The sequence below is a fragment of the Halichoeres trimaculatus genome, unplaced genomic scaffold (genome assembly GCF_033239565.1).
Source record: "Halichoeres trimaculatus isolate MK-OKI-2021-1 unplaced genomic scaffold, fHalTri1.1 fHalTri1_scaffold_5, whole genome shotgun sequence".
NCBI classification, from domain to species: domain Eukaryota; kingdom Metazoa; phylum Chordata; class Actinopteri; order Labriformes; family Labridae; genus Halichoeres; species Halichoeres trimaculatus.
Genome location: NW_027437183.1, coordinates 18,544,202 through 18,567,418, shown reverse-complemented (window position 1 = coordinate 18,567,418; position 23,217 = coordinate 18,544,202). Strand labels below are relative to the sequence as shown.

At 41.7% G+C, this 23,217-nt stretch overlaps 1 protein-coding gene across 1 annotated transcript in view; it reads left to right on the top strand.

Moving 5' to 3' along the window:
* Positions 1-23,217, top strand: part of sema4c (sema domain, immunoglobulin domain (Ig), transmembrane domain (TM) and short cytoplasmic domain, (semaphorin) 4C) — a 123,173-nt gene that overhangs the window by 58,510 nt on the left and 41,446 nt on the right. Inside the window, exon 3 of the mRNA XM_074670252.1 lies at positions 8,124-8,331. Coding sequence (XP_074526353.1) covers positions 8,220-8,331 — 112 coding nt within the window. The 5' untranslated portion in view covers positions 8,124-8,219. The remainder of the gene's footprint in view (positions 1-8,123; positions 8,332-23,217) is intronic.

Below are 23,217 nucleotides of genomic sequence, written 5' to 3'. Positions count from 1 at the left end.
CTTATAGTCTTTTGGAATCAGGGACTCTTAGTTCCAGAAAGTTCGTTTGTTTGTATGACCATGTACCATTAGCACTGTGAGGCAGCTAGATTTGAGCTAAATGCTAATGTCAGCATCAGCATAACAATGCTGATATGAAAAAATGAGTGTCAATATGCAGAGATTAGAAGACTAATGTTTACCTTTTGCATAATTATGATGTTAACATTTGCTAATTAACAAAGAAGACAAAGTGCAGCTTATGCTAATGGTAATATTCTTATATGTAAAGGTATTAGCATACAAAGAAGTATCTAATGCATTAAAACCAAGGATAGACATTGTGATGAAATATCAGGGGATTGTGAAAATACTGTAAATAATCCTGTTTTAACATAAATAACTGCAGGCTTAAGTCAGTTTATTGTAGTTATTCAATATTCTTCAAAGACTACTCAAACAGTAGCTTAGCACTTTTTGCGCCTAATGTTGTTTAAATGTAAATATATGCTATGTGTGATTGTGTATTCTGTGTCTACCAAAGACTTATCACACTTTCACACATTTTTACACGCAATTCAGGTCACATCTTTTTAATTTCTGGCAGAAATGATTAAAACATGTGGATCAAGGCTTCCAAAGAGAATGATTATAAGAAACAAGTTGGTTTGAATCCCACTTCCTCCCACACCTGTTCCTCTCTGCTGTTTGTTTGATTCGTCTCCAAAAGTGTCGTCAGGTATGACTCAAAGAAGTGGTCAGGAAGCTGAGGTCCCTTCACTTTTGTAGTCAGAGCTTCACAGTGTGTTCTTTCTTTCTTCAAAATGATGAATGATGTTGAAAGCGTATTTCAGCCAGTTGAAAAAAAGGCCTTGGATGTCCAGCCCTGATTTCACTGTGTTTCATTGAGATTTCAACATTGAAATTTTGGATTTGTGTTCACTGGGCCATTCTGGTGGCTTTCCTCCACTGCTTTGAGAACAGATCCATCTTTTCTTACTTTCAAATGATCAAATGTTGAAATGTTGAAAACATACATGCTAAATGATTCCTGTTCCAGTGCTGCTGCTGCTTCCTGCCATAATGAGTTCAAACTGAGCTTAACGTGGCCTAAAACTCCCGCAGCAGCTCTCATCCCCCGTCCACCAGGTGTGAAATCGTTTGATCCACTTTGTTCTGTTTAGGTGAAACTGCTTTTTTTAATATGTGTGTGTGAGACAATTTGCGCTATTTTTTGTGTGTTTGTAAAGGTGGAGAGAAAGGGGAGGGGTTGCAGGAAGGAAGGAAGGAAGAGAGCCGCTGTGTTTGTTTTGCAGGGAGGCGAGAGGGGAGGATGGGAGCTGTCCTTTTAGTCCATCCGTCGGCACTTGTTTGTGTGTGCGTGGACGTATGGGGAAGTTACGGGTTAATGGACATTAAGTCTGTGCTAGTGTGATAGTCAGAGTGGGTGATGTGCTCGGCTCTGCGTAACCCACAGGAAGGTCAGAGGTCAGGGTTTAAAGTCAAGTAACGCCTGGAAGGACTAGCAATCAGCCGGGACTGCACCGGAGGTCAGTGTGTGCGTGTGTAGTAGTAACATAGGAGGAAGTGCAGGAAAAGGATGCCAGGAAAGGAGGAGGGGAAAATGTAGGGCAGGATGAGGACAACAGAAAACACAGACGTACAGCGGTGAAAAAATGGGGACAGACGGGGGGTTGAAAAAGCCCGTCTCCACTTCTTTTTTCTCCCCCTTAACATCCGCTCACTTCGAAGAAACGACCCAGCTCGCTTTTCCCTACAGGGACTCATCCTACGGCAGCAAGAAATACACTAACAAGGAATACACACATGAGATCATTCAGACGGGAAACACACACACACACACACTTACACGTGCATTTACAAATCGACAAGCTCTGCCAAAACACACACAGGAGCTAATCAGAACATGTGGCCTATTTCTCTGAATGTTTTAATGAGCCCTCCATTGTGGAGTGGTGACTGATATTATTAGGCTGCCGTGTCTCAGCTCATTAGCTAAACCAGGCTCAACAACAACACCAGCAGCTAAAAGATGATGCGATGCCGCCTGCAGAGTTATGTGACACGGCAGGACCTTAAAGAGGCCGTGGTGAGAGCTGGAGCCGCAGACTTAATTTGGTCACCAGGGGAGAGCCAGGCTCAATCTCTCTTCTTATGGCACAGCGCGGGGATCATAAGAGTGTGTTTGATAGAAAGAAGAGAAAAATACATCATAGACCAACTCCAGCCGTCTCCCCCGGCTTTCATAAAGTTCTCAGCTGTGTGACTTGAAGATTCAGTGTGCAATTTCAGCAGCAGAGGGGTGTCAGTGAAGAGAAGGAGCCAACAACACGGCACATAAAACAATAGTGTAGCTAGAAAATCTGTTCATAGCTGATTGTTATGGCTCTGTGGTGAATGGCTCAATTTTCATAAAGGCACTGTTGTAATTTTCTCTGCTAAATGTCATTAAAGCAGCTCAGTGAATCAAAGTAAAGTACGATGAAGACTCTGCCTCTTTAAAGGCTTTGTACAGCTATGTGCTATCAAAGCTAGCACCACAGTAAGCGCTAGTGAAGATGGTGCATGAAGTAAAATTTGCTACAACTGGTACTGTGCTTGTTGTGCAGCCAAGACACTGAATTCCTCAGTGTGGGAATATGTGTGCAGAAAGACTAGAACAGTGGGAAGTTCATTTACTGGTTTCTCAGAACAGTGGCAGTACAATAAGATGCATGAAATGTAGTGAGTGGGTTGGTCAAGGTCCAGCTCACCCTGTCAGAGCTCCAAGTGACCGAATGTATGGTTCAATCAGTGGTGGGCACTGAGGAGGCACTTGTGGCCCAATTGTTGTAAAACATTGGGTTAAGTGTTCGCTGGGGAACCAAAATGTGCGCTGAAGTGCCCTCTTTGGGGATAAAAGCACACGTTAAAATGTAGGGGTGTGAGAAAAAATCGCTATAGGCATAGGCATTATAGGAAATTGATGTTTTTTTGTTTTTTATTTTTTCAAATTCAAATTCTTCGTTTTAGTCTTTGTTTATAAACTGGATTGGAAAAAAAGTTACCACTTTTCTCCAGCACTTCTCTCTGACTCAGATGATGTACAACTTATGGGAAAATATGGCTCCTTTCATAGTCTGTAGACATTATCATTATCATTTAACTTTTTTCCCCATGGTCTGTTGTTAAAAAAGCAAACTAAAAATCACAAAAATCGGAAATATCAAAGAATCACAATTTAAATTGAATTGGCACCCCAAAAATCACTAAATGAAACCACAAGAATAGCATATCGTCCCAGCCCTACTAAAAAAAAACATCTTTAACTGCCCCAATGACTGGTTAAACCATGACAAAGTGACCATGTGGGAAGCTAAAACGTGTGCTAGGGTGCCTCTGAAAGCACCAGGAATGTGTCTTTTCTTTTTGCCTCTGCCCTTTAAAAAGTCTGTGCATGCTACTATGGGTTGGTTGGTAGTCATGGGATAAAGAATCCTACATGAAGCCACCTGCTAATTATTTCTTGGCCAATATCTTGAAATATAGAAATGTTGGCAAAAAAAGGGAATTTTATTGGTTTAAATGATTTGTGAATAAATTAAAAAGAAAAACAGGCAGTTACTGTTCCACAGCGATGGGTTTGTATCTGCCTGACAAGGTTGAGTTAACATTAAACCATCCTCATTCAGCTCTCCTTCTCTGAGCTTTACAGTTGAGAGGCCCTTATAAACAAAACATCAAAACTTTGAATGAACATTGCCACAATCATCACCACTACTCATGGTTGAAGTTTCTTTAAAACAATCATTAGCCTTTATTTTCTCTGCTCCGCTGCTGTTGCAAGGATTGCTGGACAGGATCTAGTATGAAGAAATCCATGTTGTTTAGCCTGCTGAATTAGCATGCTAACAGACACTAATGTTAACCAACATGATGCTAATGGAAATGAATGGTTTTACCTCACTTTTGGTCTGTGGTGTCAACTACTTGACGCTAAAATCTCTGAAATCTTTTCCATAGATTGATTCGACATGACGTGATCAGTCTGGCTCTGGCATTGTTCAGGTTGCTGAAAGTCAATAAACAAACACACCTGGAAGACAGAGTATAAACTGGGTTATAATCCACTATAGAAACATGCTCACATTTTTTAATCATCTTTTTTCAGCTCTTTTATCAAAAAAATCTTAATGTTTGTTGTGTGAAGGAGGGACGCTGGATGAAAATAGTGAAAGACACTAAACAGAGAAAACAAGAGAGGTGTGCACACTTAGATGTTCATGCTTTTCCCTCTGCTGATGCCTCAAATCTCTCCTTCAACATCCTCTTCCTGCTCATCTCCCCTTGTAGTGTTTACACACTGCCTCCTCTCTTAATCCGGCCTTCAGGATGCCCACTTCACTTGGTTACCCCTCAGCACAGAACTAGAAGAGTGGATGTTGAGGGTGAAACAAAAAAGAAAAATTGCAAGCCCGTGCAACATCTCCAGACATGTTTTTTTCTTTCTCCATAACTCTTCCTCTGTTTCTCCCAGCTTCTTATCCCTCACGCCCTCCCTCCATCTCAATCTCAATCTGGGCTCACTCAAGCGTTGGCCGGCATGGCCTCCAGCATCGATCCAATAAAGCTGGTATAGTCAGCACTGTGAAGCCTGGAGAGCTCTCAGCAAAAACCCAGCGTTTAAGCACGCTCATTTAACAGCACGTCGCCATGATCTGATCAGGGGCTGGAGGGGGTTGGTGGGGGTGCTGTGGAGGCTGTTTGATTTTTTTTCTTCTTTCAGCCTCTTCTTATTGTCCTCTCAAAAGTGGAATCAATAACAGTCACATTGGTTGGACACGGACACACAAATGCACACATGCACAAACACACATCTCCAAATCTCAATTACCTCCCCTGCCATTTCACCAAATAGACCAAAATGTTTGTTTGCCAGCGGTTGGAATTAGAAATTCAGGTGTGGGAATAGATCACGAGGGGAAGGCGTAGGAGTCGTAAAAAGTGTTGCATTTACAGAGGTATTTCTTCTCTTTGTTCTGGGTTTAAGTAAATGCAGTTTGACATTTTGTGCCTGTTTAAAAGTCAGTGCATTTCCTCCTCCAATGAGCATCATCAAAAGTGCCATTTCCATGCTGATACCCAGCAGCAGGTGCAGAAGGGAAACCTTACAGATGGCGTGTGCGATGTCTGTGTGCATGTGTCTTTGCATGAAATTTAGTCCAAACAGCAAAGTTCAGTGATTGGTTTCATTTAGAGTAATTAGACATGGTCGAGTATTTAAGTGAGTGAGTCGTAGATGAAGTTAATTCCAATGCTAACCTTTTGAGTTAATTTAAATGTCACTTTAGTTGAAATTCTTCACATCTGTGTTTTTTTTTTTTATGCCTCAGCTCTTCCTTTTGTATTCACTGATGTAGATAGGGTTGCTTTTAAGTGGCGGGGTGTTCACATATCCGTCTCTAAGATATCTGCTGCCATTTGAATACAAAACACTTTTTTTCCACTCATAACATTTAAAAATGGCATTTTAATGTAACAGCAGCATCACAACCCGACAGGCACCCGGTTGTTCCAGATAATCCAAGCAGTTACTGTGAAAGGCCTTTATTGGAACGGCTTTTCAGAAAGACAAAGGGTTCATAAAATAAAACTGTGAAAATAACTTTTTGTCGATTAGCCTCGAGACCTCAGCATGCCCAAAAAAAGGCTCTTATCAGATTTAGTCAGTGTGCGGAAAACCCCTGAGGCAAAACCAGGCGGGGATATTTCATGACCTTTAAAAAAAAAAAAAAAAAAAAAAAAGGACTCGCTGATAAAGATCCCCGCTACAGTGTATGCATATCAGCAGAGTTCTCTTGTACGGCTGAGTTGAACACCGTGAATACCTTGAAGGAGAGAATGTGCTTTGTATTTGTACTTAAAATTACTTTGAGACTACAAAGACATCTAGAGCACACAGAGAGATCAGGGATGCAACCAGGAGGAGGTGGCTGCAGGCTCTTCTCTCTGCCACACTTTAGACTTAAAACACAGTCAAATAACACTGTACAACCAAGTAAAGGCAGACTCTTTAGGAACTGGGGCAGGTTCTGCTGTTTAATTTCATCACTCAAAGCAAACAAAAATGAGTCCAGTGCAGCATATAGCGCTGAGACTTTGTGATTATCCTTAGTTTGGCATTATTCCCTGAATTTCAGCAGTAAATCTTAATGAACTTTATTTCACATTATATATTTAAAACTCTAATGTTTCAAAATAGTTTTTTAGGCTCTATTAAGTACATGCTGACTTAAAATGCCCCTAACTTGATTGATTCAGTTTCACTCCAAAACAGACAGACTGATCAGCTGCCCATATCCTAAGCCTGTAGAAACTCAAGCTCATTATGCTCTGTGATATCTTCAATTTGAGTTAGTGCTTATTATTAATGACTTATTGCTTTGGCTGTCTGGAGATTTTTCAAAAGGTGTTGTTTCATGTCAGGAAAACACTGCATCAGCCTTACCATTAATGAAATAGCAATTAGTCTTTAAAGTCAGGTATCGTGCATTTTTGTCCTTAATTCAGTCCCTTTGGTGCCCCCATAATGTCTTAAAATGATTTACAGCTACAAAAAATCCCCTTTTTTTCTCACAATGGCGTTTAAGAAAACCCTTATTAAGCTTCTTTCTGAAATATTTTGTTTTAGCTGCTGTCTCTTTAATGCCCTCCACTCCACAAACCCCCTTTTCTCTGATTGGCCAGCTTCCTGGAAGCTCATCAAGGGTGGAGCTATAGGCAAACCTTGGTGTTTGAGGCCCAACCCCTCCAATGTGTTAAATTTTGTGATGACTTCACAAATTGAGCAAGTCTAATGACGATCTTGTAACATTTTTATCAGTTTAAATACAGATCCATGGATTTTTTCAACATATGGGGGTTTAAAAATCAGCACATCTTTAATATGGACATCTAGAATTGTTACTTTGTATCCATGTCTGTAGAAAGGAAAAGCATGATGAAACCCCCCATTTTAAAAGTCTCAGTGTGTTAATTTTGAACCTTATTTGCGTCACAGTTAACATGTAAATGGTAATAGCCGGCTTGACATCACTTACAGTAAATGAAAGTAAATACTCTTTGATCAGTTTGAATCGTTATTATGTAAAAAAATTAAAAAGTAGGACTGTGATATAAAGTTATAAAACCATGACTTCTTGGTTGACTCTGCGGCTGTTTGTACATAAGTGACACTTTTCTGCTTGAAGTGAAGTGCACTGAAGGAGAAATTATGCCACAAATGGATGTCTCTGAGAATATTCAAAATGAAGTGAAGACCAAAGCAGGTCGTCATAGGAATACAAACACAGCTGGTGTCATTGTGTGGGAGTGAAATCCTCCCCTGCGTCAGTCCCACCTGCATCGGCGTAACAAGTCAATCATCCTGTGCCGTTATTGGACCGTAATGTCACTCTGTAGCCCCACACTTGACATGTTCATTAGGTATAAACCAATTCATTTACAACACAGAGCTGTGGGATTGTCCTTGCTTGACATTCATTTCCCAACACATTGCTGTTTGATGCGACGCCAGCGCCAATTAACTTTGATAACTCAGCCCCGGTTTAATATACTGCTGCTGAATGGGCTTGACAAGAGTGCGGTGATAAGCTTTTTCGGAGCTTTTTGAGCAGCGATAGCTGGATTATCGCTGAGAGTGAGGAAGGGGCTGGGGAAAACTTCCCTCCATCAACTCCTCTCACCCCTCGGCCAAAAGTCATTAAAATGTTTGGTTTGTTTTTGTTGGCAGGCTAATACACTAACTCTCTCGCTTATACACATGCTCACACACACACACAGAGGCACATATTGTGATTACAGCTGGTCCTCGGTGGCTTTAACGATTTGCATAACTCATTTTTGTTTTACATTATTGAGAATTTTGATGACGGTGTTTAATTTTATAGTACATGTTTTCAAAGTAAGAAATTTATCTCCCTGTGCAGCTTGAGTATGTGGCTGTTTTGTGTGTCTGGTTTGAAAATACGTTTAAGTTGGAACTACTGTTCTGACAAAGTGGTTTCTGATAAACAACCGGGCTAATAAAAGAAGAGAATTGCTGCTTCCTGCTGATGTGTTGCTTTTTCTTTCCCTCTCGGCAGGCTGCCAGGAGCAGAGCTGCTCTCTGAAGTCCCTCCGATCAACGGATTGATCCCTCGATCAATTGCTCAAGGCAAGTTCCAACAAAGGGAGCCGACATGGGAGTCATGGGCGGGACCAAGGTCTTGGTCCTGGTGTTTCTGGTTGGATGGGAGAAGTCGCTGGGCCTCAACTGGAACCCAGTCCCACGCAAGACTGTTCGATACCACGGTGAGTGAGCAGTTTAATACCAGACGGATGAGTTACACCGCAGATCAATGTTTAACCTCTCAGATCTTAAATAGCTCTGGTACCAGCTTTCTCTGGTGACAGTTTATAAGTTTGCTATGCTCTCAATTTCGAATGAGGAAAGCTTTGGGAAATATCAAAAACACATCACATCAGTTTACAAAAGCTTCAAAGATACTACCACCTTTAGTATTGTTAACTTTAGCCACAGCGGAAGTACTTGGGAGGACTTAAATTAAGGGCTTCTGTGTAGGTTTGATTCAAACCCAAGTGACTCTACTCTGACTTGAGCACTAATAGCTCGGACTTGAACTTTGACCTCTTTCATTGACTGTGTTAGAACTCAGGACACTGAGAGAAGCACTCAGACAAACTATTTGGAAAAGACTCACTACTTTCGTTTACTTTGGGTAAAGCTATGCTCTTTTATTCAGGTTTGGGAAGCTCATGTGTTTGCCCTCTAGTGTCTTCACATGCCATCTTTTCCTGGAGCAGAACATGATAGGATTCCCAGAGAGGAGCAGAGAATTGTGCCTATTTCTGTTAAAAAGTATGCAAGATAAAGCAGTGTAACATGTTGAACACATAAAAGAACAACTAAGAAAAGACAGGGACAGGCTGAAAGTTCAACTGTCTGTCTGTAAAGGATGCCAAATAACTGTATGGTTGGTTGATCATGTTAATGCTAAAAAGCTAACTCAGCCTTGGACACTGAGGACTCAAGATTCAACACAGATTCGAGGTTTGATGACTTGACTGTATCACTAGCATTAGCATTGTTTGCACTTCATCATAACCCTGGATTGCTTGCAAAGATTTTGCTAGTTAATGCCCTCCTCTAGTATTGTTTTGCCAGCTAACTTGAGCTAACTTGTGCTAAGTATCAAGGTTTTTGTGATAAGTCAGGCTCATAACTATTTATTTTGTGGTTGTGTGTTGCTACATACTGCTCATACTTTGATGTTACATAAGAACGGAGAAGAGAAGGAGTTTGATGTGATTTAAAGCTTGTTAATGTGTCACCTTGTTGTGGTTCTACATCAAAGTATTATCAACTCATGTGCCAGAAAACTGGAAATGCTTTCTTACTCATAACTGAGCTTCTTCCTCTTCTCTCTGCTTCATGCTGTTTTCCAAGCTCTCTGGCTGTCAGTTACCGGCTTGTTAGCTTAGCCTCTTAGAGGACCATTAGCACATGAAGCTTATTTAAGACTGCATTTAACTGCTAACTCGCTGTCTTGAGCTAATCTTCAGAATTGAAGCGGTTTAAACCCTAGAGGTGGATGTAAATAAAAGTGCGTGAAGAAACACACAGACTGCAGTACACAGCTTGTTAGATCTGGGTCCTCTGTTGTCTGCTGTTCTGCAGCAGATTGCCAAGATCAAGATGAAACAACAGGAAATTATTTCTGTGAGAGTTCAGCAAACTTCCTTAAAGTTTACCAAACTTCTATTTCTTAGATTTTCTCTTTTCCCCTCAGCCAAATTCACACAGGCAGCGTATTCAAACAGAGTTTATTGACTAACAACTGTTGGTAGAAACCTGCAGGTCGGCCCAGGAATGATTTATCTGGGTCGTAATAACCGCAAATGTATTCCAGGACAACAATCAGGAGAGGATTTTCCATTATATCATAGATGGATGATTTCTGATTTGGTTAAGAGCCTGTGTTCAGCTGTCAGCAAGACAATACACGAGTCTAATCCTCACGCTCAACTGTATTTGCACTCTTTATCTCGGTCCTTCTCTGCAGCCAGCAGCAGCTTTCTTCGCTGAACAATCCCAATTGTAGCAAGCTGAGAAATTGTCTGTTTTATTTTAATCCCTCAAAGGAGAAGTGCTGCTTTCTCTCTCTTGGGGATTAGGGAAATACTATAAAGAGAGGTAGAAAATATAGTAAAAAAAAAGCTGTCTCACCTCTGTGTACTACCTATCCCACCTTTCATGCCTTATCTCACTCCCTTCTTTCCCTTCTCTCCCTCCTCATCTTTCTTTCTGCCTTTTATTCCTCCCCTCCCTTTTTTTGCTTTGTATGCTGCAGCTCATCATATGAGCTCGAAATGCTCTTATAGCGTTTTCACAAAGAGCTCCGATTTCAGCCTCTCTCCAGGAGAATGGAGCTTGGTGGCCATGGAGGGGTGCGGGGATGTTTCTAAAGCTGCTTTCTCATGCCGCTATCATGCATCCACACCCCTCCTCCTCTCCTCATTTTACCCATAAAGCCCAGCTCCCTCCTAGTATCCCTCGATGCGACAATGTGGATGGGATGTGAGGACACGGGAGTGGGATAGAAACATCGATATGGCATCAATACTCGAGTATGACATGGCAGGCTAATGTTGGCAGAGTGGGTCAGATCTCTGCTGCACTTTGGCTGAAAAACACTTTTGGGAAAGTCAAACCAGACAGGGCAAACTGGGACAGCTGCAAACACATGGTCTTATATGGAAAAGGACCAGAAAATTGCACAACCACTCTAACTTTCTGAATTTTTCAGAGAAACTGGCGAGTAAACCTGCCTGTAGAGACAAGATAACTCCCGGGTGTACTGCTGCTTCACTCCTTTTTTCCAATGAATGCCTTCAAAATAAAAGCCCTGTCATGAAAGCAGAATAAAGCAGATCCCATCACTTCTATCGCACTTGATTCAAGTGTGGCACTCCAGCGCAAAAAAGATTCTCAACGCAAATTGATTTGCATTGGAAACAAGTGGAGTTATGGCACACGTTGACAGATTCCTCCACTTGGTTAAAGAAAAATGAGATTTTCAGGCTCAATACTGGGTTAAACGACTTATATGGATGGGTCTCGCCGCAGTGCCGGGGAGGAGATAGGGGAGAGACGGAGTGGAAAAACAAAGCTGCAGAAAGGGGGGAGGAGGGGGGGGGGGATTTGGAGGGGAGAAATAAGAGAAGACACACAGAAAGAGTGGGGGATGTATAATGGAAAAAGAGTGAAAGAGAAGACAGGTAGAGGCAGAGAAAGAGGTCAGTCACCAACTGCCTTAAAAGGGCTGAAAGTTGCATTCTCTCACACACACACACACACACACACACACACACACACACACACACACACACACACACACACACACACAGTCTCTGCAGGCCACTCACTCTTTGTTGCATTTTGCATGGACTTGTCTCCATGCACACACACTCGGATGCTGAATCTATATTCATGTGTTTGTGTGTGTATGTGTGAGAAAGAGAAGATGAGCGATAAAAAGTCAGAGTGAGAGAAAATTTGGGGGCACAGAGGCCGTGTGTGTTTATACCTTTTGTGTGTGTAAAGAGTGTGTGTGTGTAGCTGTGAGTCTGTCTATCTAATCCCCCTTTGTTTATATATGTGTGTGTGAGTGTGTGTACTGCTTAGGCTGGCAGTCTGAGGGATTTGAAAGTCCGGGGAGTGTAGGAGGGGTGTGTGTGTGTGTGTCTGTGTGTGTGTGTGTGTGTGTGTGTGTGTGTGTGTGTGTGTGTGTGTGTGTGTGTGTGTGTGTGTGTGTGTGTGTGTGTTTGAGGGAGTTGGTTGGTAGGGCAGAGATGGTTGAAGAGATAATATTTACCCCCTCCTCCTCCTCCTTCCTCCCAACACCACCCCCACCCCCACCCAGCAATTACATGTGGCTTACATGAGGTTGCAGAAGAAGAAACACAAACATCCTCCTTCCTCTCCCTCTATCTTTCTTCCCCTCACTTGTTGTCCTCTTCTTCTTCTATTTCTTCTTCTTCTTCTTCTTCTTCTTTCATTTTTTAAAGTCACATGTCCTCCTCTAGCGTTGCACGCTGCAGTATTCCTCCCCAGTCTCATGTCACGTTTACGGTGGGGTAAGAAAAAATCTCCACTGGCTTTTTAATGGGACATTTTATACAGCTACATTATGTATGGCCTTTGTGGAGCTGCTAATGAGGGCTGTAATTTCACTTTTCTTTTGAAGTCTCTGACACTGTGCATGTATCCTGATATAATGTCGCTTTTATTTGGGTTGTATTTCATATGAAATTTACATCGAGGCTGAACAAATGTCTGATTCATCATCTTTTGCTAAAGGTCTCTTCATCCGCATTTTTAAAAGTTTCTTAATTTCCCTCCTTATATGACTTAGCCGGCCGCTTTTCAAAGCAGGAGTAATGAGTGTATTATTGAAAGGTTATGTTGAGTTTAAGGACTGTGGGCATTGGTAGCATCTTAGACAACTTGACCTGGAATATGGAGAACAGCCTTATTGTAGAATAAATGAGCTTGTTTAATGCTGCAGCTCAGTCTTGAAGCCAGGCCAAACTAAAGAAACTGCAACCGAAATACTAGGGTTTACAAATTTTTCCACAGTATATGCTGTTTAAATCTATGATTCTCAACTCAACTTACCCTGTATGGTGATATTTGGTTAGTTTTAATGGCTGCTCTCTTGGTTACCTGGGGTTCCAGTTTACTCGTCTGCACCAACAAGTAACTAGGGTAACAACTGTTTTTTAGTAAATGGTATTCCTCAGTATCTGTGACCAGGTTGGATATTCCCAAAGTCCCTGAGGCAACACTAAAGGCACACCAGCAAAGTTTATTAGTGAAGAGTAAGATGCGTCTTTTTTCCTGCTGAGCAGTATTTCTTGGATTATTTTTATAGGAATGGTGGGTTCTAGGGCTGGGATGATATGCTACTCTCGCACTTTTGATTCTATTATGATTTTTGCAGTGCCATTTCAATTTAAATCGTGATTGATTTTTGTGATTTGTAGTTTGCTTTTTGAATACCAGACAATGTGAAAAAGTTAAATGATGATGATAATGTCAACAGACTATATCAGGAGCCATATTTTCCCATAAAATGCACGTCACGTGAGTCAGAGAGAAACATTTCACTCTCTGCTGGAGAAAAATAGTAACTTTTTTCATATCCAGTTTATAAACAAAGGCTAAAATGAAGAATTTGATTATGAAAAAAAAGATGTTTGATACTGTCAAACAAAAAAACCCGATATATCAACTTGAGAGTCTATCGATAAGATGAAGAGTGAGGTTACGTTAGCTCTGCTTGGTGAGGTTGGAGTTGGTAGATGAGCACTGGTAGGACATAATTAGGATCCACTAAGTTACACGCTACAGACACATCTCACAGTGTGAGAAACACTAAAAAGATGATTTGTTCACCGTCTGGACACTAACTACAAACAAACTTTTATTATTGTCACATTGCAAACAATAGAGCTACTTAACAACAAATAAATACAATACCTTGTTGCTTTGCATCCTGGGAAAAGTTGTCTTGAACAAAGAAGATCTGCTCTGCATTCATTTTCTTCAAAACGCACGTCTTTGTAAGAGTCACATCTTTATGACAGTGGGTGATAGTGCTCATGGGAAACAGCTTTTGAGGCATTTTTTCAGCTGTAGTTTGATTCCTAGTATTGCATTTGTCCAAAATGAGGTATATTAGAATACTTAGTTCAATATTCGGTTTCTTTCTAGTTCAGGCAGATGGCATAGCTTCAGTGTGAGCACAGGAGACATTAAGGTATAATGCAGGATGATAAAGTTTAGTGTGATACTTACTGACCAGAGGGTACGGTTGTAAAATAACACCAGGTAAACTGCAATATCTATGCTAACACAAGCTCCTCCAGCCTGAACATGTAAAGTAAACAGAAATAATTGCTTGTAGTACAAAGCACAGCTTCCTCTCATTATGAGATCTGCTTCTGTTAGATGAAAAAAAAAGAAATGTTTTCTTTTGTTTGAAAAGTCAAAGGTTTGCACAGCCACCAGACTTTTAAAATGTCGTATCAAGTTTTCCAGTGAATGGCTCACTTGTTTTCGGTCTCTCACCCCTGCTTCTTTCACTCTCTCTGTCAAACAACCTGCTCTGTTCTCTTCTTTCTGAATTGGCTGCAGATGATTGGAGCATCCATTATGTTGTTTTAAGCTATTTTCGCCACCTTATTTGACCTCTCCATTGTTGGCAGCAGAAAATACTCCAGCTGATATCACCACCTTCTCCTCCTGCTACTTTCTGTCTCTTTCTCTCAAACACCATCATTTCTGCTCCCGTCTCTTTTCTCATGGATTCATACACTCAAACACACGAGGACACATACACTCCTCAGCTCAGGCCAATGACAGAGGCCACTAAGCCAAAGCTATGATAAAACTCAGCAGCTGTGGTTGAACAAAGAAAAGGAATAAAGACAGACTGAGAGAAGGGAGGTGAAGAGGTCAAATGGAGCCTTTAGAAATCTGATATTTGGTTTGAAAACGTGGCTCGCTTTGATGCTCCAAATAAGGCTTGCATCTTTAAAGAAAAGCCAAAGCAAATGTACGCCTCTGATTTAGAAAAAAAAAGGAGAGATTGAGATGTTGGGAGGGGAGAAAGAGAACAGAAGGAGAGGAAAAGGGCCGGCCTTCTGACCTCCAGAATCCTCCTTCTCTCCCTCAACCTTTCTCTGCTTTTTTCCCCTTCTTTCTTTCTCCAGCCGTATCTCTCCAAACCCTCCAATTACAGTAATGAGTGGTTGAGAGCAAGGCAGAGAGAGGCTCTGCGTGACTGGGAGGAGAGAAAGGAGGGGGGCTGGAGAAAGAGATTCATCACTGCTTTTTATCTGCTATGAGTGTCACTCATCCCCCGACCCTGCTCTGATTGGTCAGTGAGGATTAACAGCTGGGACCAGATGTCAGGACCTGGAGTGCTCTCCGTTGTCATTCAGGCTCTGTGCGTGCTGATGTGTAGGCAAGTGGGCATGTGCATTCAAATGAAAGTGCAACTCTAGAGCTGCAATTATCCACAGCATCTTTCTGTATCATCAGAGCTGTGTTTGAACCGTTGCACTGGTTAACCCCGAGAGGTATTATATGACGAATCACTGCCCTTCATTACCCGTATTATTAAACCAAAGGAGAAAGTATACACACTTATGATTTTCTAACACATTTTTTTAAGATATCCCCAGACCTTTTTACTCCCAACTCTCATTATGAGTTTGATCAGAGGCTCAGTACTTCGCATATGGAGCTTCAGGCTCCAGTCATTTCAGACTCGAGTTTCTGCTCAAGTCCAGTGAAGCAGTGTTAGGAGTGCAAAAATCTTAAATCAGCAAACTGTCAGGGTCAATAGTTGGAAATCCTGAAAATTTCCTGGATCTTTAGAGGCAACCTGCTTGTGTGAATGCAAACTGACAAGATTTTAACTCTGACTTTAGCTGTACATTTTCCTGTCAGCCTCCCTGGTTGAGTTTCTGCAAGATGCTGGGGAGAGTCAATGAACGCAGCAGGCTACTCGGAAAAGTTCACAGCAAGTGAGAGGAGTCGATAACGATAACTGTGAAATTTAGTTTTTTTCCAGACACTATTCAAGTGAGCTGCATCCTTTACTGACTAGTGACCAGTAGCACAAAGTGAAGAAAGATATTCCAATGTGTTATGGTATTTCAACAAGATGACGTTGCCTTAAAAAGCAAGCAACCTGTTTGAAATAAGACAGACCAGTCATAACAGAGCAGATGGACCTGCCTGATTCAGTTTCTGAAATCCTGCAGATCCATCTTGCCAGGCTCCATTGACCAACAAATTCACTCGGCTAAATTCTTTACAGCCTAATCAAGGAAGAGAGGCGGGAGCTGCGAGAGCAGTGGGAGTGACGAGCAGACGCAGAGCAGAAGTCAGCAGACTTTTGTACTTGTCAGTGTTCCTTTGATTCGGAAGTTCACTTTACAAAAATGTCAGCAGTCGTATAATGCCATTATCACAGCTGTTTCTCGTGTTCTTGTAGTTGTTCGTCTATTATTTCTTTACAACAACAACTTAGAAGCGGCACACATAAGCTACGTCGTACCCTGGCTTGATGCGGATTGGTCTGTGGTGAGTGTGTCAGTCAGAACAGTCATCCAATCACCAGCCGCTGATTTCTTTTGAAGGTCCCGCCTCTGAAAACATATCCCAAGAGCTGCTACCCAGATGGACAAACCTTGTGAAGTGCTGGTTTAATTGAAAAAATGAGACAAAAAACTCCCCTTTTCCTTAAATGACTGGCAGAAGAGGCTGGTTCAAGTCTGAACACATCAGATTCATCTTTACCTCAAAATCTTTAACGTCAGAGTAGGCTATGACCAGCTATCATGCAAGTAGTTGGCAAGGTGTTTCTAACAGATGGTTTCAAAAAGAGCTACACATCTACATAAAAACTCCACATTTCTGAATGGAGAGAAGCACAGTTTTAAAGTGGCTCCCCTAACCTTGACAAATCATCTCCTGTCTCCTGAGACACCACCATCCTCCCATCTGATTAGAGGAAACTCCAAAATATCAGAGAGTTGTACTTAGTGAAATCCGAACAATGACCTCTTTGTCTTTACCTTAAAGCTATTTGAAGAGTTTTTTGCAGGTCACAAAACAGTCTGATATGAAAACTGAACTCTCTGTTGCTTACAAACAAGACCATCAGCAACAAAGATTGTTTGTTTTATTCTACATACAACACATTAACTCACTTTGTTCACAACTGCCAACAGGGTTTAAGGTTGAACTGTTTAAAAGTCTAACTGAGTAACTGCAGACAACTAAATACTTTCTGTGGCCCTGATCTGTGCAAAGACACAACTCACAGTCAATAAATATAGAACAGAGGCACAGGGGTAGAAGTTGGTGGTGCCTGTCTGTCCACAGAGGGCGCCAAATATTACAAGGACAAAAAGTTTCTCACAGTAGCTGTAACTACAACATAATTAAAACCCTACAGTAGCCCAATATCAACCTCTGTTAGCCATAACTCCAGCTCCAAATATTAAATGTTTGTGAATGAACATGTGCTCGATATTTCACAACAATAATCTTTTATGTAATGCATTTTAGCATATGTGCTTCTCCATTCGTAATGACATGTTTCATAATCACATAGTTTAGTGAAACATTTTTGTTTTGGACCTTTAATTTAAAACAGAAGTATACAACGTTTACAACTTTCAATAGAGCTATTGCACTAGATGTGTATATTACTTGTTGAAATCAGCCAATGTGGAAACATTTACACAGCTGTGAAGAGGAAATTGAACTTTCCCCCTCAATTAAACATCAAAACTGTTGTCCAACTTTCAGACACAGTGTTTTAGGGTGTGTAGGAAATGCTCTTTGCCAAACCTCTCTTGTACTTTTCTGTAAAGCCTGACTTAAGTCGTGTCAGAGGGGAAAAAAGTTGGGAAGGTATATCAAAGAAATGTTGGTTGAGCTTTCTTTATTTGACATGCCAGGATATGAGATTTTTCTCTCCCTTCCTCTTCTGTGAATGGCAGGATTTTGACTAATGGCCTGAGAAAAATCCAATCTTTTGACGAGGAAGTTACGGCCTTTTTCTCGACATTCAGAGAATGATCGAACAAAATGTTCATTTTAAGGTGTCCTTGAGTAAAAAGCTGCCCTGAAAATTGCAGATGTGTGTAGAGAGAAAATATAGCTTTTTTTTTTTCAAACCCAGCGAATCAATGTAATAACCATGCTGGAGTCAACAAATAATTCCAAGGTGCTGGACTGCATCTTTTGTGGCTTTTTGCCGAAAAAATGTAATACAAGTTTGAACAGAGTAAGTGCATTTTATCATGATAGCGATCGGGTTGTGCCATAGTCTCGATGGTCGTTCACTTAAACAAGATTTCCTCTTCCTGTGAATCACCAAATGCTTGACATTGTTGGCTTGTAAATCACTCAGTGAGTCAGAAGAGAAACTAGAGCAGGACCATGCTGCACCCTGTAAGCGCCACAGACTCCCCTCTATCTTCTTGTTAGTGTGTGTGTGTGTGTGTGTGTGTGTGTGTGTGTGTGTGTGTGTGTGTGTGTGTGTGTGTGTGTGTGTGTGTGTGTGTGTGTGTGTGTGTGTGTGTGTGTGTGTGTGTGTGTGTGTGTGTGGGAGTGTGTGTCATCCCCACATCTTCATACAGAGCGGCCTAACTCTCCCCAGCTGCTGCACCAGTCCAACACGCTGAGCCTTGACTGAGTTAGAAAAAAAAAGGAACCCACTTGTGGCATCAACCAGCTCTTGATTTGTTCTGCTTGTTGTGGGATTGTGATGGTGGCCCCCCCACCATGCCAGGCAGTTTAGCCCCCCCTTCCCTTCTGCGCAGCCACCCACCCTCCCTCTTTCATCTCCTGCCTTCACCCCCCTCCTCTGCTTTCTTGTTCCATCGCTGTTAATCCACTTTAACCACTTCCTCTCCCCCCCATCCCTTCATCCCTCTTTATATTCGGCTGCATTCAATCACTCTATTGCCATGACCGTTTATCAAAACACGTGAAGCTGTATAGGAAATACAAATGCTCCAGAGGCAACAAACAAGCGCTTACACATTTAAGCCATGCAGAAACGAGTAATTATACAGCCTACAAACATGTACTTACATTGTGTTTCATCTTTTATTTGAGAATAATTCAGTCACAAGCATTTCAGGCGAATGAATTCCTTGTGCTGCTGTGTGGGTAATCCTATAAATCTCTGTTATTGATTTTTAATTGCATATAATCTATAATTACCTAAAAGGTATTTTTGCACATCTATCAAGCAGTGGCATGTATATCATTCCCTTTCTAGTCTCCATCTCACTTCCTGTCTGCCTGCTCTCATTCTGTCGTACACCTGCCTCTCCTGTGAACTTGTCGTCTGTTCAGTAGACAAAGCTGGAGCATCCACGTGGGAGTGTGCATCTTTGTGTGTTTTTCTCTTCCCCTTCAAAGAGGGTACCTGTTCATCTGAGGGTCTGATGCTCGCCGTGCACGCTGCGATGTATCTACATGTTTGTGTGGGCGCCGGGCAACGTCGCTCCCTCCGTCTGTCTGTCTGTCTGTCTGACTTTCTGTCTCAGCCTCTGTTTGTCACTGCTTCAAAGCTCTCCCTAAAATAGGCCTTTAATCATAGTTTGGTGTGTGAGTGGCGCAGCGGTTAAGAGCTATAAGAAGAGGCTCGGCGTATTTTTAGCACGCAGAGAGAGGGAGAGGCTGGAGCTGTGCTGGAAGGCTGGAAGAGGCAGATTACAGAGGCCGGGCCCCGATCAAGACCTGCTCAGATGGCCCTGAAGCAACAGGCGCTCCCCCCTCATCTCCTCTCCCTCCTCCCTCTCCTCCTCCTCCGGACCACATGGGATTTCTGTTTGGTCTGGCTTGATTTGGGCAGGGCTGGATGGCAAGGCTGACCCTGAGATAGCCTACAGTAGAGTGCACACAAATATACAAACTCAGACAGCACAGACACAAGGACACTGCACTGTGTGTACAAAAGTAATGACTCTTTCTGCACAAAAAGCATATCTGTGTGGAGTTGATATTACTTTCCAAAAGACTATAAACTGTCAGGTGTTGATTTCCAGCCTTCACACTGCATTAAGTTTCACTTCATTTGAAAACTTTCTCCCTCTTTGTGGCCTCGATGAAGCGAAACACTTTTAATATCAAAGTTTTGGCTGGTTTCTTTTATTGCAAGAAAGCAGCACACTCACATTATCCCTTTCACCAACATTCTGCCTCTGTTGTAGCTTGTTATGGTGTATCATCCTCTTGATGTTTTTGTCTGAAGTTGCATTATCGTTCAGGGACTGAGTAAAAGCTCTCCCTCGTGAAGCACTCAAGGACATGCTGGCGTCCAACACTCAAACACTTAGTCTGGTAAACAGCAAACTCACAAGACACACAAGAAGAAAACTAACAAATCAATGAGAGGAGTCTAATGGGAAATTTGTAGTTTCAGGCAGTAGCTTCCCGTCTCTAGTCTCAAATGTTAAAACATCCTGTCCTGAATTAAAAGGGAAATATCCAGGAGAGTTTCCTCTTGACTGAATAGTCTCACAACTAATTCAATCTGTTTAAGCAGAAAGTGATGCTGAATCTAGTTATCGGTACACACTGTACGGTGGGTACATTTTTTTCTAACCCAGCGGTTTAGAAGATAATAGGATCCTTTGATTGTCCAGAGACACGGTTCAACTCTCATGACTGGCAAGTGCCCTATAGCTGTTAGAAAAAGCTCAAAGCCCGAGTCATATCAAATGTGGCAGATTTGCTTCATTTCACCATTTCAGGAATAGACGGATGACATTGGGGAGGCTACGTTCATGTTCTATACAGTCCATGCTAGCACCTCAACATTCATTTTTACAAGACTCTTTTACTCGGTTGCCTTTATTGTGCTTCAAAGAAAGTAGCTCTTTGAAAAAAAACACACTTTAGTGAGAAGACAGACACCACTCATGTCTGTGAGCTTTACAGGAATCTACAGTTACTAAAAAGTTACTTTTATTTTCTTTTGTAAAAGCACTTTAAACGGTGAGTTAGAAAGATAACGTTTGGCAGATTTTTTGGTACAGAGCTAAGCTAGCTATTTCCACTTGCTTATGTAAATTATGCTAAGCTAACTAGCTGCTAAAGAAGACTTCTTTACATTATGCTGTTTTCATCGCTAGTAGAAAAAAACAAAATGCATACTTTGTAACTTGTTCAGAAAAAAACTTGGATTTAGAGAAAAAACATTCAAAAGTGGAGGTTAAAACCATGAGTTGAAATGTTCTGTTTCGTTGCTTGTGTATGTTCTTGTGTGTATATATATATATATATATATATATATATATATATATATATATATATATATATATATATATATATATATATATATATATATATATATATATATATAATATGGATAGATAGATGGATAGATTGATGGATGTTCTCCTCGGCTTAAAAACACTATTATAAAATCTGACCTCCTTGCTCTGCCTTCAGACCATCATATTTAATGGGATACAATACATTGTCTTTGTATGAACGGTTGAATGCAGCTGAACATTGGTGCAGACATCCACACTTGACTCCAACTTTTCTAACAAGACTTTAACATTGAAATCCTGGTGAGTGCTCACTGTGAACAGCTGCCTCACTGTGCTTTGTAAAATGACCAGAGGAAATGTCAAACATAACCTTCCAACACTGTGCTTAATGAGTTCAGAGGCACACATGTGCAGCTCTGCTGTGTCCCTCAAAAAGCACAGCCATACATTCATTATGTAAACACATCAGTCTGACTTCAGGTATGACTCATCCCTTTCCTGCGGTACACAAAAGTTTTCTGCTCAACCCTTTTTTATTCAAATGTGTTTCTATCATAAATATAATCCACCCACACCTATAGAGAAGCTAACGTCAGTCTCACACTCTTTGTTGGTTTTTATTACCCTCCTTTATCACTGTCTCACACCAGTGTAAAGACAAACACACCCACACACTCAGTGGAGAGGTCCTGTAAAGTCGTGATCTCTGATCATCTCTGTTTCTAATGGTCCTGACCTTGGTCAGCTCCACAGAGCCGTCTGTCTTTTATATTCTCCTTGGCTTTCTATTTTCTGCCCCTTTGTTTCCATTTCTCCTGTCATCTGCTGGAATCATTAAACCCTCCCTCATCTCTGCCCCACGCTTTTAATTCTCAATCCTTTATTTATGTTCCTCTTTTCTCCTCTGGGCTCAGTGTTGTCTCCCTGTGCATCAAAGACCTTTTAATTTAACCCAAACTGCCGTTACACACAGATTCACACTTGCCTGCTCTTTAATAGGATGGAAAAATCCCAAACAATCCTCTTTAAAGCTTGAAATAGCTTGCAAATGTCTTGCATGAAGTGTGTAAAGATAATATTGTGCTGATTCATTGCGTTGGAATTGCAGTTAAAGGCCATGTGGTGTATACGTAGTTCAAATGCAGTCTCAGTATTGGATTTGTTAGTTGCATTATTGTACTGTTTTGTTGAATTATTATGAGCAGAAGATTGAGTCTTGTGTGTTTAATTCAGGTTCTTTTATCGTGGCGTATCCTCTCCAGTCCTCGGTGTGACAGCCGTTTCATGTTTTCGCAGCCTGAATAGATTTGAACTAAGACACCAGATTTAAAAACACACATTTGAGATAACACAGTGGTGGACCTCAGGTGTCGACAGGCTGGTTTGTGTTTCAGAGTAGTCAGAGGAGTCCTCCCACAGCAGGTGGCCTCAGGGCTGCCACAGTGTGGTGGCAGATGGTAAGTGCATCTGCCCCGATCACCTCTGAACAACAGAGCCACCGATCACCTCCAACACGCCTCCCCGAGCAAAACACTTCCCTTCTGCTGGTGGAGAGACGTTCAAGTCACTGAGCAGGTACCCTGGAGGACCGCTCAGGACTGTGTGTGTGCACTCGAGTGTGTGAATGTGTGTGTGTTTCTAGACAAATGCAATGTGTCTTTTAGCTTACACATAAACTTAACTCTGTCTGCGTTCATGTGTTCAGATGTGCTCTGATTTGTGTGAACAGCCGCCACGTGCCTGCGCGTGTGTGTGTGTGTGTGTGTGTGTGTGTGTGTGTGTGTGTGTGTGTGTGTGTGTGTGTGTGTGTGTGTGTGTGTGTGTGTGTGTGTGGCTGGGTAAAAGTGTGTCAGCTCTGGAGTTTTTTCGCCCGGCTGTGTGGAACAGAGCAGATGTGCTCAGCTCTCCCCTGAGGATGTCTCTTTCCCTCCTCCTCCTCCTCTCCCCTCTCTGTCTGTCTTTCTCTTTTTCTATCTATCTATCTCTCCTCCCTCTGTCCCTGTCTCTCTTCACTCTCCCTCATCAGACTCCCTCGTCCGTACATACCCTCTAATGTTTATACACGGCTGCTCTTCAGATAATAAGCTGATTTGGGTACTTATCCTGCTTCCTTCCTCTGCTTACTTATTCCCTCCTTTCCTTTTTCACTCTTCATCCACTCTTCTGTACTTCTCACAGCATGACCCAATTAAAAAAAAAAAAATTCAAACCATGTCGTTACATGATTGGACTTTGTTTTCAGTGTTTTAAGTTTATTTACACACATAGTAGCTGGTAGCTCAAGTGATGAGGTTAAAA